This window comes from Zootoca vivipara, chromosome 10 (assembly GCF_963506605.1).
Source record: "Zootoca vivipara chromosome 10, rZooViv1.1, whole genome shotgun sequence".
NCBI classification, from domain to species: domain Eukaryota; kingdom Metazoa; phylum Chordata; class Lepidosauria; order Squamata; family Lacertidae; genus Zootoca; species Zootoca vivipara.
Window position 1 is genome coordinate 47408495 of NC_083285.1, and position 16162 is coordinate 47424656.

The 16162-nt window shown below is 43.0% G+C and overlaps 1 protein-coding gene across 1 annotated transcript in view; it reads left to right on the top strand.

Annotated features, from left to right (window-relative positions):
- Positions 1-16162, top strand: part of SYN3 (synapsin III) — a 180193-nt gene that overhangs the window by 145175 nt on the left and 18856 nt on the right. Inside the window, exons 7-9 of the mRNA XM_035128441.2 lie at positions 10309-10451; positions 11444-11518; positions 13908-14010. Coding sequence (XP_034984332.2) covers positions 10309-10451; positions 11444-11518; positions 13908-14010 — 321 coding nt within the window. The remainder of the gene's footprint in view (positions 1-10308; positions 10452-11443; positions 11519-13907; positions 14011-16162) is intronic.

Below are 16162 nucleotides of genomic sequence, written 5' to 3' on the forward strand. Positions count from 1 at the left end.
AGTCGTGTCCGACTCTTCGTGACCCCATGGACCATAGCACGCCAGGCACTCCTGTCTTCCACTGCCTCCCGCAGTTTGGTCAAACTCATGTTCGTAGCTTCGAGAACACTGTCCAACCATCTCGTCCTCTGTCGTCCTCTTCTCCTAGTGCCCTCCATCTTTCCCAACATCAGGGTCTTTTCCAAGGATTCTTCTCTTCTCATGAGGTGGCCAAAGTATTGGAGCCTCAGCTTCACGATCTGTCCTTCCACACTCAGGGCTGATTTCCTTAAGAATGGATAGGTTTGATCTTCTTGCAGTCCATGGGACTCTCAAGAGTCTCCTCCAGCACCATAATTCAAAAGCATCAATTCTTCGGCGATCAGCCTTCTTAATGGTCCAGCTCTCACTTCCATACATCACTACTGGGAAAACCATAGCTTTAACTATACGGACCTTTGTAGGCAAGGTGATGTCTCTGCTTTTTAAGATGCTGTCTAGGATTGTCATTGCTTTTCTCCCAAGAAGCAGGCGTCTTTTAATTTCGTGACTGCTGTCACCATCTGCAGTGATCAAGGAGCCCAAGAAAGTAAAATCTCTCACTGCCTCCATTTCTTCCCCTTCTATTTGCCAGGAGGTGATGGGACCAGTGGCCATGATCTTGGGTTTTTTGATGTTGAGCTTCAGACCATATTTTGAGCTCTCCTCTTTCACCCTCATTAAAAGGTTCTTTAATTCCTCCTCACTTTCTGCCATCAAGGTTGTGTCATCTGCATATCTGAGGTTGTTGATATTTCTTCCGGCAATCTTAATTCCGGCTTGGGATTCATCTAGTCCAGCCTTTCGCATGATGAATTCTGCATATAAGTTAAATAGAAGAATTAAGATAGAGGAATTAACAATTCCTAGCTCTACCCTCACTATCTTTTTATGTTTTATTGTGCATTTTAATTTCACATTTTTAAAAATGTTTCTGTTATTCGTTTATATTTTGTAAACTGCTTAGAAGCCTGTTTTGCCCTTGATAAAATAAATCATCCTCGTTACCATGTTAGAATCTGCACTCCACCCAAACATATGCACTGATAATGTTGAAATGTTGAAATGCCACCCTCTTTGACCCAGTTCATACACTGAACATGTTGAATGGGTCACCGTGTGAAACATACACATGGAGACATGTGTCTGTGGAAAGCCACTTGCACAAAGCCACTCAGCAACATGCAAAGCTAACAATTCCAAAGACATCAATGAAACTCCCTTCATTCACAGTTGTGAGTCGAGGACCCGCCACCCACATTAGAGATAAATAAGACATAAGGACTCGTGTGTTTTAGGTTAATGGGCTAAATAAGTTCACAACTTTATTGGTCACGGCATGTGAGAGATCTTGGTTTAGGCACTGGATCAAACAATCTATACATGGCTTCTTTTAAGCCACTCTATCACTTGAGGAAAAATTCTGACAAGCCTGACCTCTACAACTGAAGACTAGACCCAATAAAATGATATCCCCATGGTTCCTGTAGAGCAGAGGTGTGGAACCAAAACTGGTTGAAGGGTATACTTTGGGTCTTGGGCTTAGTAAGAAAGGCAATAGCCAGGAGACCTTACATCTTAGGACTTTGCTGGGCTATTTCTTTAGCACTGATCTGTGTGGAACAGTGAGTCAGTCAGAATGTGGATGGAAGTTGAGGGATCAAAGGCACTGAAAATCATGGCCAAATGATTATTGGCAACTGCTTCCTTCCAAAACCCAGAATAGAACTTCTGGTGGTTACCCAGTAAAATGGAGGCCTCATAGTGAGTTGTTTATCAGCCTTGTTATGGAGAAAAGCAGGGAAGACCAAGAGGGCACCGTCTCCCCCTCCCCCCAGCTTCCTCTGGGCTTTCTACAAAGCATAAAGTACTCACTGTGTGCCACTTATGTGGTAACTTGACTGCCCAGGTGACACAGGGACAAAACTCAAGTGAAAAATAGAACTTTCACCTCTCCTTGACCAGATCAAGTGTTTGAACTACAGTGAAGGAAAAGAACAGCTCCTATTTATGGGTTATGTATATTTTTTTATTACTCGTACTTTATTTTTAGGCCTCTCTAATTTGACCTGTTAAAAGATTTCCCTTCAGGTCCATACCAGGCCCAGATTATTATTTTTTAACGTTCCCAATTTAATTCATGGATCAAATGGTTTTACAGCCATGGAAACTAAAACTTTGTTGTCCAAAATGTCACAGTCAACATTGTTTTTTCTTGTGCAGGATGTGGGCATTAAAAAAAACAACAACAACCATATAAAGCCAAAAATAAACAAAGTCACTATGTCTTGTTAAAACATCAACAGCCTTTTAGAGGGGTTGGCCCGACACATCAACATGACTTTTCCAAGACTGGAAATGAAAATGAAAAGAAGAATGTTCTGAAACCAAGAGCATGGGGGGAAAACTGGTGGTTTCTTTTCGAAATGAAGGCAAAAGAGCGAAAGTTCTTCACTTGACAAGGGACAAATATTTTCTTAAAGAGAGAGGACAACAAATAACTTCGGATTTAACACACTGTGAAGTGACCCATTCATTCAGATTCTGACTCATATCAGCAGCAGCCACCCATTGCTGGAAATAGCAGAGGCATCCCAAGTAATGAACGTCTTTATGCTGCCTTTTTCTGGATACAAAAACACTGTGTCACAATGTCAATATCTGACAAGTACTAGTAATGTGGGTTGTTGAGAACACCCATTGTCACAGTGGCCTGGGTGGGCTACTTCAGAGTAACGACTCCACACTGCTCTGCATTTTATCTTTTTATTGGTGCTGCGTATTTACAGTGCTAAAGGCAATACTATTTACAGAGACACATCTTATCCGCTTGAGTCAGAACCTCCGAATGGCGTTTGGCGCGTTTTTCTCCAACATAACTTGGGGAGACCCAGCCTCTTCCCCCTACGTTTTCTGCGCAATTCCGGAGTTGGGGGGATAGGTCTGCCCCCCTTGCTTTCCCCTTCCTGTCCCACCTGGGACGATGGCTCCTCTACCCTGCCTGAGCCTCGGACACCACTTCCTGCTTCCCCACTTGCGTCGGAACTCTCCCTGCTTTCCCCTGCGCTCGGGGATGGGCTGGAACTCAGGAGGGGAGGGACTTCGCGATATCCCCTGTCCCTCACACCCATGTTTCAGATGGAGGTAGCTGAGAAGCATAATAAGCAGTGGGGTAGCTCTGACAGTCACAGAATAAGAAACTGGCAAAAGGTGGTGTAGTGGTTAGCATGTCTGGATTTGGCTAGGAAAATCTGAGTTTACATCCCTGTGAACAATGTGGCTTGACTACAGCCTAAGTATGCATGGTTACCGGGGAGTAAGCTCAGTGGTCTTACTGTTAACTGCTTAGACTTAATTTGTAAAATGCCTTGAATGTAAAGAAACATGGGAATCCGCCTTGCGTTTGTATGTATAAAATATGCAATCTTGAAATTAACTGCACACTGCAAGCACATTCTTAGAAGGATACTGTCAAACATGAAGTTCTAATTGGATGGATTCCGACTTAGTTGTGCTCAGAGTAGACCCATTGAAATCAAGATGATCTGGGTAGACAGACTCATATCTGTGTCATCATCAGAGAGATCATAATAAGAAATGGGAGGGAGGGGGTGGTTTGAACACATATGGGCACTAAATATATCCAGAAAACATCAGGATGATGGCCAAGGAAATTCTGTACCCTTAGCTGCAGATTCAAGGAGTTGAGTGAAGACAGAGAAAGGTTAGAATGCAGGATTCAACATGACTTGGAGACACTTTGGCCCATCTCCAAGTATACTTTGAAAATGTTTCAGTGATTTACTATGCTATGTTTTACTTGAAACCCCTAAAGCTCATTTCAAACATTTGTGATATATGGTTATTGGAATCTACACATCAAGCATTACAACACAAGTATTTTGTTTTAATGTGTACTATTGAGCAACAATCTAAATATAGAATGAGAGTATATATAAAAGTGATTAAGTAAATCAAAATATTACTCCTTATGAGCAGAGTTTTTTAATAAAAAAATTAGTGAATAGAAACGTACCATTTCCCCTTTGATAAATCAGTAATTGACCATGGGCATAGCTGTGCTACAAATTGGTTTAAAGTATTTTAGTAGCATATAGACTGAAGTGGGTCATGTAACAAGCACAGACCCACAAGAACTGACAATTCAACCGTGAGTCTTTGGTCTGAGCACTAGTGTATTGTAGTTTCTTTTCAGTATTCATGTCATCCTTGTGCTCAAATCAGTGAACTAAGAGTGTAATGTCCCCTTAAGCACATTGTCATAGAAGAAACCTGCTGCTGGCTTGCATTAGGATGCCTGCTAGCAAACTCCATACACATTGGCCTGGCTTGCACCCTGGAGAGGTCGCTTTGGTGCTGCTAATGCAGCAAAAACAATGTGGAAGGCAGAAGTTATTAGTTATAAGCTCAATTTGATTGGCATATGGTATGAATGCTATCACTGGCCTTTGTTGATGGGAGATAGCTGACCAGTGAGACACAATGATATCACCCACTTTAATCCGGGCAGCCCCCCCCCCAGTCAATAAAGTGCTGACCTACCACTGTTCACCTGCTTCAATGAGTGCTTAGAGTTCAGAATACCACTCAACAAGTGGACCAAACTACTGCATCAGGCAAAAAAAGGAAAGAAACAAACCCTCTTGTGCCTAGACAGCTGGAATGCCAGGACTACCTGTCCTGGCTTGTCCACCAATCTGCTTCAGGTCAACGACTCATGGAAGATAGCCATCATTGACCATGAGCTGAAAAAGCTCAACATTGACATTGCTGCTCTACGGGAGAGCAGACTCGCTTCAAATGACAGCTTCTGAGAACTACACCTTTTTCTGGCAAGAAAGGCATCCAGAAAAAAAACGCATAGGTTTTGCAGGTAGAACCACCAACTGAGGGTTCAGAACACTTGCTCACCTCCAGTTAACATCTTGAGTGTTTGCTCTCCCACTATCTCTACAGCCACAGCAGGCACTGTAACTCTCCAGTGGTTTGACTTCACCCCCCCGAAGGCACACTCTTCCACTTCTCCCAAGACAGATGGATGCCAACAGCTAGGGGGCTACATAAAACCCTAAAGCAGTTGTGTTCCCAGCATCTATACCTAGAGCCTGAATTCTGTGAGCAAGTGTCAACGGACAACATGACCCTTTTCCCGTGGTGGCTGGTGCCCAGTAAGATTGGTAGGGTGGAAAGCAGAGAGATCAACAGTAGGTTGATGCAGAACCAATGACAGGCAGAGCCAACTAATTCTATTTTATCCCCATTCTCATATCTGCTGAGTTCTATAAGGGGCGTTGTTGATACTAAGGAGGTGGAAGTTTATAGACTTTATTGCCCAAAACAGGAAATTTTCCTAAATTCCTTACAGACTTCCTGGCTCTTATCTGAATTGGGTTACTAAGCTAAGTGAAATCAAAGGTCTGGCCCAATATAGCTCTGGTTATATTTTAAAGGAGGAAGGAATCATGTCTAGTCTGAAACTAGTTTCACAATTACAGCTGTAGCAACTCCCACCCACCAAGGGCCAAATACGCGACATGAACTTCAGAAAAGTTTATTAAACACTGAATTAGCAGCACCCATATTGTCTCCTTAATTCAAACCCCTTGAGACAGAAACACACACACACAAACTCAACAAAATGTGTTCCATGGGAACAGTCTCTTGAAATTTCCATTACCTTCTGTTTGTAAAGGAGCCAAAATATACATCTGTTCTCCAGATACTTTCACTTTTCATTTATAGTACAACTTCACTCCCCAAAAAGGAGAGGTTAATGGAATTGAAGGGTGATGGAATGATGTGCAAGGAGGGCAGTGACACAGGAATTAAAGCCATAAGGGACACATGAACCAAATTTCCTGAGTCCTGAGATATGTCTGATCTTCCCCTCTCTTCTGTCTTGATGAAAAGAAGCTCAGCAATAATAATAATAATAATAATAATAATAATAATAATAATAATAATAATAATAATAATACGACACACTGCTTTTTCACCATTTACTCTTCAGTATATTCAAGAGTGGACTTTTGGCCTCGCTGAATTTTCTCCCCCTGGCGCAAAACCCTTTTGCTTCTCCCTCCCCATAGAGAATCTGAGATAGTACAAGAGCCACCAAAACCAAATAAAATGGGTTGAGCCAATTTGCGCAAAATACCAATATAGGTGGTTGGATATGTAGTACCAAAACAGCTGGAGGGCCAAGTCTGCCCATGCCTGCTAGTGTTCCTCTCTGATTTTTGCAACTTAAAAAAAATAAGCAAGCAAACAGCTTCTCTCCCATTGCAAACAATTCAACACACACACCATAATATATAAGCTTCTTATTCAAGAAAGGTAATTCCTTAGGTGGTTTACAAAAAAAATGGTGTAAAATATTTCTCAAAAAATACAAATACAATTAACAAAATGTAAAAACAAGTATACATAATAAAATGATTAAAAATACAGATAAAATCAACAGAATTTTATAATAAATGTGTCTGGGTAGGTTTGCCAAAAGATAAAATGGTTTTAGCAGGTACCTAAAGTTGTCCAAGGAGGGCACCTGGCTGAAAAACCATGAGATAGCTTGCTACCTTTCTCACTGGCTTAGAGGTGTGCTAAACTGCTTCCTAGTGCTCCCTGTAAGCACAACCGTTTTAGGCATCAGTGGAAGTCGGAGGATCCAGTGAAGGTCAAGAGAGAGCATCCAACAACATATCTTCCTCTCCATTATTAGGCCTCTGTCTGAAGGGGTAGATCCGTTCTATCCCATGGCACCTGGAAATGCATGTCCTCCCAGGGGTCATGTGTTTCTACCCTTAGTTACTTAGGACTGAATCCCACATTCTCTATCCACTAGCACAATGAGTCTTGTGCTACCAGGCGGATGAGTTTTCATGCCGTGCAACAGAGAAATCCCGTGCAACAGTTGCGCTAGTGGAAACTTGTCGCAGAACAGACAGCACAATCTATTGTACGACAGTTACCAGCAACCTCCTTATGCTTTGACTTGCACAATAACATTCCACTGGTGCAAAAACGTTTTGCCAGTGGAACAAGTAAATGATTTTTAACTTACCGGTACCATAACATTGACTGCAACCCTGTACAAGTACTAAGTTAGCGGGAGTTGCACTGGTGCTTAAGCTAAATAAAGATCAAAGATGAAACTCGGGCCCAAACTAAACATGAGGTTAATTGCTTGAATGTATTTAACCACATGCACATTTTTGTTACGTAAATAGCAGGGGGGTGGGGAAGCCTGAGTGCAGCCTTCGGATGAGAGGGAGGATCTTAACTCTTTCTCTCCCTGCTACAGTCTCATCAAAAATAGCCTCTCCAAAGCTGTTGTTTGCATTCCAAGGGAAGCCTCCCTTGGTGCCAGCCTAGTATTCTTTGCACCTTTCTGGTGAAACTTTTTGTGCTGATTGGAAGGCATTTGTCAATACAAGTGTCTGAAGCTTTCACAACTTGCCATGCAATCTCTGTAGGAAGCTGATAGTTTTAGAAAGAGTACATTGCTGAGCAAACGGACATCACAGTTCAACAAATAGATGGTAAATTGTACATTTGCGATTTTGCAAGATGTCTGTTCCATTTGAGGGAGACTGAATTCATTCTTAATAGGAGTCAAAATAAATGTGCTCTTTTTAAAGTATTTAAACATGGAAGTATGTACACACGTGTACACACACACACACACACACACACACACACACTGCTTCTTTCTATGAGAAGGTGTCCCTCTTCAGACCTGGGAAAGAGCAGTCATTCTGTGATAGAGCATCAGCCTAAGGTCCCAGGTTCAATCCCTGACATCTCCAGATAGCTAAGGGTTGGACTCAAACATGATTATTATTAATGATGATGGTGATGATTTTTAAAATGCAGCTTCTAATTTATGCTTTTGCACACTCTCTTTCTCATCCATTCTGACTGCATTTTGCCCCTTTCATTTCATGCCTGTGCCTCATTTAATGGAGACAGGACTTCAGCTGCAAGATTCTATAGAGGCATTTTGCCAAAATGACATGAGATTTATTAGTTCTATAAGGTGCTTCAACTTAAATAGGCAAATCAGTGGTAGCTTTTTTTAAAAAAACACACACTCGCATGCTCTGCATCAGACTGACTCTAAATAAACTCTAATTGACATCAATACATCTGTTGCTTATCATTTTGTTTCCACAGAGAAGCTACACTTCTATCAGCTGGTAGTAACACCCACCAGATCAAAATTTCCAAATAAGCTACACACTGGAGAATAGGGGAGTCCACTAAGTGGAGCTGAAGATAAAGTTGTGTGTCTATGCTAGTATCTGGGATCTGATGCACCCCCTTAAGAAGTATGGAATACTAAGGAGTGCTAGAGCTTAAATTATAGGTGTGGTACCAGGCCGGATAATAATTATGTTCACAAGAGACTCATTGTTCTCAGAGTTTTGCAGAGCTACAGATCAAGGCTGACTCATGATGACTAGCTTAGGACTTCTTGGTTTCCGTGACAACCATCTGTCTATCCCATAAAATAACTGGCCTGACAGATAAAGCAGAACCCAATTTAGATCTGACAGCGGCCTGGACATGAGGTTCACTTGTATGTGAGAGACACTATTCTTAGGCTCACATCATTCCCTTCTAAAGACACAAGCTCCTGATCTCCTATGTCCCTATCTGTGTAATAGATGCTAGTGGAGGCAGCTGGATTGTAAGCATTTATGGGGAAACGATAGGGATGGGCTGAGCTGCTCATTTCATTCTGTTTTGTTCACACTGATACTGAGTCACAGGTCTTCTCGGTCCCATTGTATACATTTTTGCAAAAAATTTAATACAGTCACCAGTAGAATGTGAAACTTGAATGATTTTTTAAAAATGTAAACTGTAAGAGTGATATCTATCTAACTGCTTCCACTAATGCAAGGATTTAGTGACGCCCGCCCTGTGGAACACCCTCCCATCAGATGTCAAAGAGAAAAACAACTACCAGATTTTTAGAAGACATCTGAAGGCAGCCCTGTTTATGGAGTTTTTAATGTTTAATAGATTATTGTATTTTACTTTTCTGTTGGAGTGGGGAAACCCAGCCAGATGGGTGGGGTATAAATTGTTATTTATTTATTTATTTATTTATTTATTTATTTATTTATTTATTTCTCAGCAACGAAACTCTCCCTCTCCTCTTCTCTTCTCTTCTCCTCACCTGCTCCATTCCCTAAATATGTTCTGGGTTTTCCACCACCATCTTGGATCTCTATATGGGGAGGGTGTAGAAGGCACGCAGTTGGAGGAGAGGGATGGGAAGTTCCATTGTGTAGCCAAAAGACCATGTGCTAGTGGAAGCACTTCTTTGGATACCAACCTGTGCTTTCGTGCACCCTTTTTCTGCATCAAAAATCCACTGCAAAATCCTGGGAAGCATTTATTGAGACTGGGAGATGCATTACAACCCATAAACAAATCCAGGATCATTGGTTCACATCAACTGTGGGAAAAAAATGGACCAAACATATTCCTGCCCCATCCTTAGGACATGCAAAGTAATAACTAAAACAACGATATCGCAGTATAGAGTGCTTTTGTTCAGGATTCCAGGCACTCTGTTCAAGTCTACCTCGCTCTCAGTTATTATTATTATTATTTATTATTATTTTATTATTTATACCCTGCCCATCTGGCTGGGTTTCCCCCACCACTCTGGGCGGCTTCCAACAAAGATTAAAATACATTAAAATTCCCCATTTTCCTCATCCCAGCAGTCTTCCATGGCCACTGAGAGTGCTCAACCGCCAGTAGACTGTTTGGGAGGGTTGCCCCATACACTCACCCACCTTCACACACATTATGGATTTCCATATATATCTTCCTGTGCATGGGTGCTGATTTTGGTTGTATAAATGGAACGAACATCTGCTTTGCAAGCAGAAGGTCCCAGGGTTCAGTCACCAACATCTCCAGGTACGGGGCTGGGCAGAGCTCAGCCTGGAAGCTTGGGAAGCTCAGCCGATACTACTGAGCTAGATGGACCAATAGTCTGACTCGATTGAAGGCACCTTTCTTCTAACCTCCCAGAAAATACTTAAAAGCATAGTTTAGTTGCTTTTTTTCTCCATTTCCAGAATTTGCTAATCAACAACCACCACTTTCATTTACCCATATGCATCATTGTCTTATAATCTTAATAAGCAAGAATATTATTATGATCAATATTTTGCTAGTTTGTAGTACACACACTAATGCTGTACCTTCTTACACACTCTCACACATACTTTTCATCAACCAAAGGTGAAAGTTGAGAACCAGCTTGACTTCCAAGACATCGCAAGCGTGGTAGCCATGGCCAAAACGTACGTCACGACGGAGACTTTCATTGATTCCAAATATGATATTCGAATCCAGAAAATTGGCAACAATTACAAAGCTTACATGTAAGTTTGCTGTCGAGTTTGGAACTGGTTGGGGTGGGGAGCAAAGCTGCTTTATTGGTTTGTTTATTTTTAAAGGTATTACTGTCCAAAATTGAATGCGCTTTTTTCTTCTCCTAAATGCTAATTGTGGAGAACAATGTGTCCTGAACAAAAATATTCTTCTGATCCCCATTCTAATGACACAAATCAGTTCTGATGCTGCTCAGCTGTGAGATCTGACAAGTGCAATGTCTGATTGTATGTCTGGGCAGGCTTTGTGACTGCTGCACTCCTCCTGAACTCAAAGCCCAGAAGACCATGTTTGCCAGCGGCACAAGCAGCATGAGCAGACATCGACAGCTAGTTAGGAGAAAGGAGACTCGTGCCCTTTAATAACTCTTGAGAAGTCACCGGGAGAAGCTGGTGGGTGGGCTTTTTAGAACCATTGACTTTATGGTGGCAGAGATAGCTGCATTTCCAGCAGGCTGGCATTACAATGGAAAGCAGGCTCAATGAAAGCCAGTGTTTCCCTTTTCTTTAGAGTTTCACATCGCCCCCTTTTCACAACCAGCTTTAAAGCCCACTGATGTCTGTGGGAAGCTTTCTCTCGGCTCTTCTGGCATGGAGCCTCCTGTGCCGTTTAAATTCTACACTACAGAGCACGAGGTTAATTATTCCGCAGGCTTTTCACAGACTTTTCTACTGTACAAAGCCTGACATACCCAGAAGAGAGTTCATAAGGCCAATATAAGACTACCCAGCCAGCATTTGGATGAAGATGTAACTAAGCAGAAGGATGCCAGTACACAGAGAGAACTTCCCAGCCTCCAGATGGAGTTACACATTGACTAGGGCGTCGGCAATGGCTTAAGAGCAAAGAGGAGCACAGGGCTGAGGAAGGGTTCCCTGCCAACATCCTCCCTCATTCCCACCCTCCTTTCTTTAATATGGAGAGGAAATCACAGTGTTTGGGGGAATTTATTGTCCGCATGTGGTTTGTTTGTTTTTCCCAGGAGGACATCGATCTCTGGAAACTGGAAAGCAAACACAGGTTCTGCCATGTTGGAACAGATCGCCATGACTGAGAGGTAATGAGCAGAAGGGGCTGCAGCCAAAATGCAATATTTGGGTCAATCTGATAGGCTTGAGCCTTGGGCTTCATTAACCATTATCCCAAATACAGTGTAGCACAGAGGTTCTGTTTGCATTTTGCATTCTTGACTGGGGTGAGCAACAATTGGCTCTCAGAAAAAATAGAACATCACACCTGTGCATGCCTTTCCACCTCAGACACCTACCTGTCTACTTCCCCAAGCTAAACACTATTTCGCCCAGATGGGGTGGGCACAAGAGGGGGGGGCTGTTCCCCATCCCTAACCTTAAAGCCAAAAGAGGCAGCTACAATAAGCTTAAGCTGCTCTTTCTCAGACTCAGGTCACATATTGATGAGACTCCTACACACAAAGCTTCCAGAGTTCAACCCACATGACGATAGTCATATGTGATCTTTGTAAATTGACACTGTATATTTCAATACGTCTCAGGGGAAGGGCTGCAGCTCAGTGACGTACAGGATGGGCTTTGCATGCGGAAGACCAGGTTCAGTCCCTATCATTTCCAAGCAGGGCTGGAGAGCCATGCAAAACCCCACAGGATGGCTGCCAGTCAGCGTAGGTCATGAATAGTGACCTCCCAATGTTGTTGGCCTCCAACTCCCATTGGGCCCAGCCAGCATGGCCAATGGACAGGAATGATGGGAGCTGTAGCCCACATTGGGTACCACTAGTGCAAAGAGCATTGAGCTACTGTCAATGGAATGATTTGATTTGATTTGATTTGATTTGGATTCAGGACCGATTCCTATGTACAGTACACATCCAGAGGAAGAAGCTGCAGTTTGCAATGAAGTGCTTCCTTGTTATCCGCACTCACTCCTGCATTAAGGCCTTGAATGAGACCAGCTAACAAATTTCATATCTGTACTTACACAGATTTTGAACCAAGAAATATTCACCACCCTGTCTCTCCAATCCCTCTTCCTCAGTCCTTGCATGAACAGTGCAAAGCCCTTTGCTCATCAGTTTCATGCTGTCCTCTCTGCTGCACCAGCCTTGCAGTGCCTTGTGTATTAGCATGGAGAACCTGCCTGATTCATGGGGTTAATCCTCAATGTCAACAGCCCATTCCTGGCATCCCTCTCCTCATACATACCCAGTGTGGGAAAGAATTAGCTCACCGGTATGAATATATTTATACTTCGCCACTTCCCTGCCAAGAAAGGTATTCAGATGATCACCTCTGGCCCCTTTCTTTCTGCCTTCTCAGAGGGCTTTGTTGCCTCATTATGCAATGGCAGCAGCATTGTGGGTAGGGTGGTACCATTCAGAAATGGTACTGAGATCTCCTTCTTTCCCTCTCTATCACACATGAGCCGCAATTGTTGGAGGTATGCCTCCTGCCTCAGCTAAGGCACCCAGATGCAAAAGAGGACTTCTGTATCTGAAGCCGCCTCTCCAAAAGGATATTGTAGAGCTAGGAAAGGTGCAGAAAAGGGCAACCTAAAATGATCAGGCAAATTGGTGAGGATGCACTATTAAAGTTGCAGAAGGTGTGGGAAAAGTGAAAAAGAGGGATATTTTTCTCCATCTCTTATAATATGAGAACCTAGGGCTAGCCAATAAAGAGCTGAATGTTGGAGATTCAGGACAAGCAAAAGTAAGAATGTACTCACACATTAGCATTGTTAAACAATTGAATTCACTGCCAGATAATGTGGCTTTAAAAAATAGAATTAGGCAACTTCATGGAAGAAAAGGTTGTCCACGGCTAATACCCGTGGTGCTATGTTCTGCATCCAGAACTAGAGGCATCATGCCTCAGAATGCAAGGCACTGGAGACCAAGAGCAAGAGACATTTGACCTCACATCCTGCTTGTGAGCTTCCAATAGGAATCTGTTTGGCTACCGTGGGAAACTGGATATTGGACTAGATAAGCCTTTGGTCTGATCCTGCAGGGCTGCTCTTGTGTTCCTAGCAATAATCTCACTGGCTCACTATGTGACCACAGACTTTCACAGTCCTGTGCACACAACACATTTGTTTTAACAACTATGGTGCTAACTGACCATGCCCTTCAAACAGAAGCACTATATTGAGAGAAGACATTTTGATTATCACAATAGATAAGAAACAAGTCTAGACAAATAAAACAGGCCAATTTCTCTTTGTGTTTGCCCAGGATTGCTTCCTGCTCTCTCACTAGGTTGCAGAGCCGTTGGCTATGGCCATAAAAGTGATGACTTTAATGCCTAGGAAATAAACTGCAGAATTAATCTATGGGGTCAACCATGCATTCCAAGCCTCATAAGATGTTTATATATTTGGCTGGAAGTTAAGAAAACTGATATCCCTGAAGAGGGGGCTATTTGTGTTTTTTTATTGCAGTTTCTACAAGCAACCTTATGTGGTTTTTGCAGATATCGACTCTGGGCAGATTCCGTTGCAGAGATGTTTGGAGGCCTTGACATCTGTGCAGTCAAAGCTGTTCACAGCAAGGATGGAAAAGATTATATAATTGAGGTGAGAGGTTGGATGAGTGGCATGTAAGCATCATTCAAAAAGGATGTGTAATGAAGTATATATTACATTATGTGACACACAGAGAGGCATGCATGTATGAAGAAACTCCTGTGCATGGCATGTGCCCCTCCTTCATTTATTCAACCATGCTCCATGTATTCAATGCACATTCATTTAATAGAAGCACAGAGTATATCTGACAATGGACTTATCCATACTTAACTTTTTCCCCTGCTCTTTCTAGTCACAGGTCAGCACTTTCCTGGTCTGTATCTGAGTGCCTCCCCCCCCCCACACACACACACACACCCCGCTTTCCCCAAGAAAGCCCACTCTTTAATGCTGAATCAGAACAAATGGCTTGATCATAGACTCATAGGTATCTCAGATGACTTTGGGCTGTTCTCAGGCCATGTATCTTTGGGTGTGTAACTTGCAGATCTCTCAGAAATTAGCTGGCCTGAGATGCTATTAGCAGTGATAGCAAAATGAAACTTCCATGTTCAAAGGCATTCTGCCTTGGGGAAAGCCACATGCTGGGGAGAAACAACAGGGAATGTCCCTCCCCACTTGAGATTCCTCTCCAGGTGTTTGAGAAGCACAACACTCAATTATCAAGGAATCATATATCAGGAAGGAATCTTTGAGGTCCAACCCCTCTGCTCAGTGCAGGTTCTCCAATGCAGGATACAACTACAGTATCCCAATAGCCATCAATCCTGTTAAATACCTCCAGCAAAGGAAAGCTCACCATGGCTGTCTGTAGCACTGTAAAACAAGCTGTAGGAAATTTCTTCTAAGGTTTATGCAAAATCTGCTTCCTTGAAATTTCCATCCAATTGTTCTAGCCCTGCCCTCTGGAGCAATAATATGTTGGGTCTTCTGCAGGACACATATTTGAACCTTAGAGGGACCTTGCCATGGCCCATTCAGGTAGTGCTTAGATTTTTATGTTCTCAAGACCATGCAAGCCTCTTAGGAACGTGAATCAAGTTGAGATGTCGATCAGTTAGGAGTGGGGAATGCTATGAATGGAAATACTAAATGAAAAAGCTCTGTGTTGGCCTGAAGAAAGCATAATATTTTCACCAAGCACCTCTAAAATAATGTTTCCAGATATGTCAAATTCATCTGTCCACATCATCATTGTCCCTCGCCTGCCCTGGAGTGATCAGAAAGCTGAGAGTGGGGGGGGGGGGAGAACAGAGAACCCCATCCCTTTTCTCCCACCGTCTCCTCCACTTCTGCATTAAGACAAGGCCAAACTTGTTGCCATTTTCAACTGAACAAGGATGCTGGCAGGAAGGAAGGAAAGAGCTGATTAATCACATCAAAGGAGTGGTGGGTAGAATGGCAGAAAGGATAAACACAGAGCAGTAGCACAACTCTCACAGGAGGCTGGCTGAGTCCAAAGAGCAGCAAGACAGGCGGCATTACTGATTGCCACCTGGCCAAATAAATTACTCTGGCCTGCCCCTGTGTGTTTAACATCAACAGATAGGTAGAAATCAGCAGGCCCATCTTTCCACTTCATTGTGCAGTACCAGGTGCCTGTAAAACAGAGATGGCCAGCCTGTGGCCCTCCAGATGTCAGACTATAGCTCCCATTAGCCCTGGACATTGGCAGGGACTGATGGGAATTGTAGTGCAGCCACATTTGGAGGACCACAGGCTCCCCAAACTTGCTGTAAAAGATAGCAGCACATGATTCACAAAAGGAGCAAAATGTAGGTGTCAAAACATTTATGGTATGTCTTTGCTACCTGCATTGGCTAAAAATGAAATGATTATTAAAGGCTCTTCAGAGGGGTTTGTTGGGGGGGGGCATTAACAGGTGCCTTTGCCCCTATGTGTTAATTTTGCTCCCCTGTTGTCCTGCTGAAATGAAACCTCTGAACTCTTGAACTGGAGGTGCAACTTATTTGAGATGGTAACTAAAATGAAAGAGGAACTCCCCAAGGAGTCTGTGGGTGGCATGAATAATGAACTGCTGTGTCCCAGGAACACACACCAGCTGGGACAAACTATGGCTGGAAAAGCTAGCTTTTTGAAGTGAGGTCTGCCGTGCCAAGGGGGTCCTTGCTTGTGGGAGTTGGGTCGGTCAGGCCACTGGAGAAAGGGGTGGGCATTCGAAAAAGAGAGATTGTTTTTT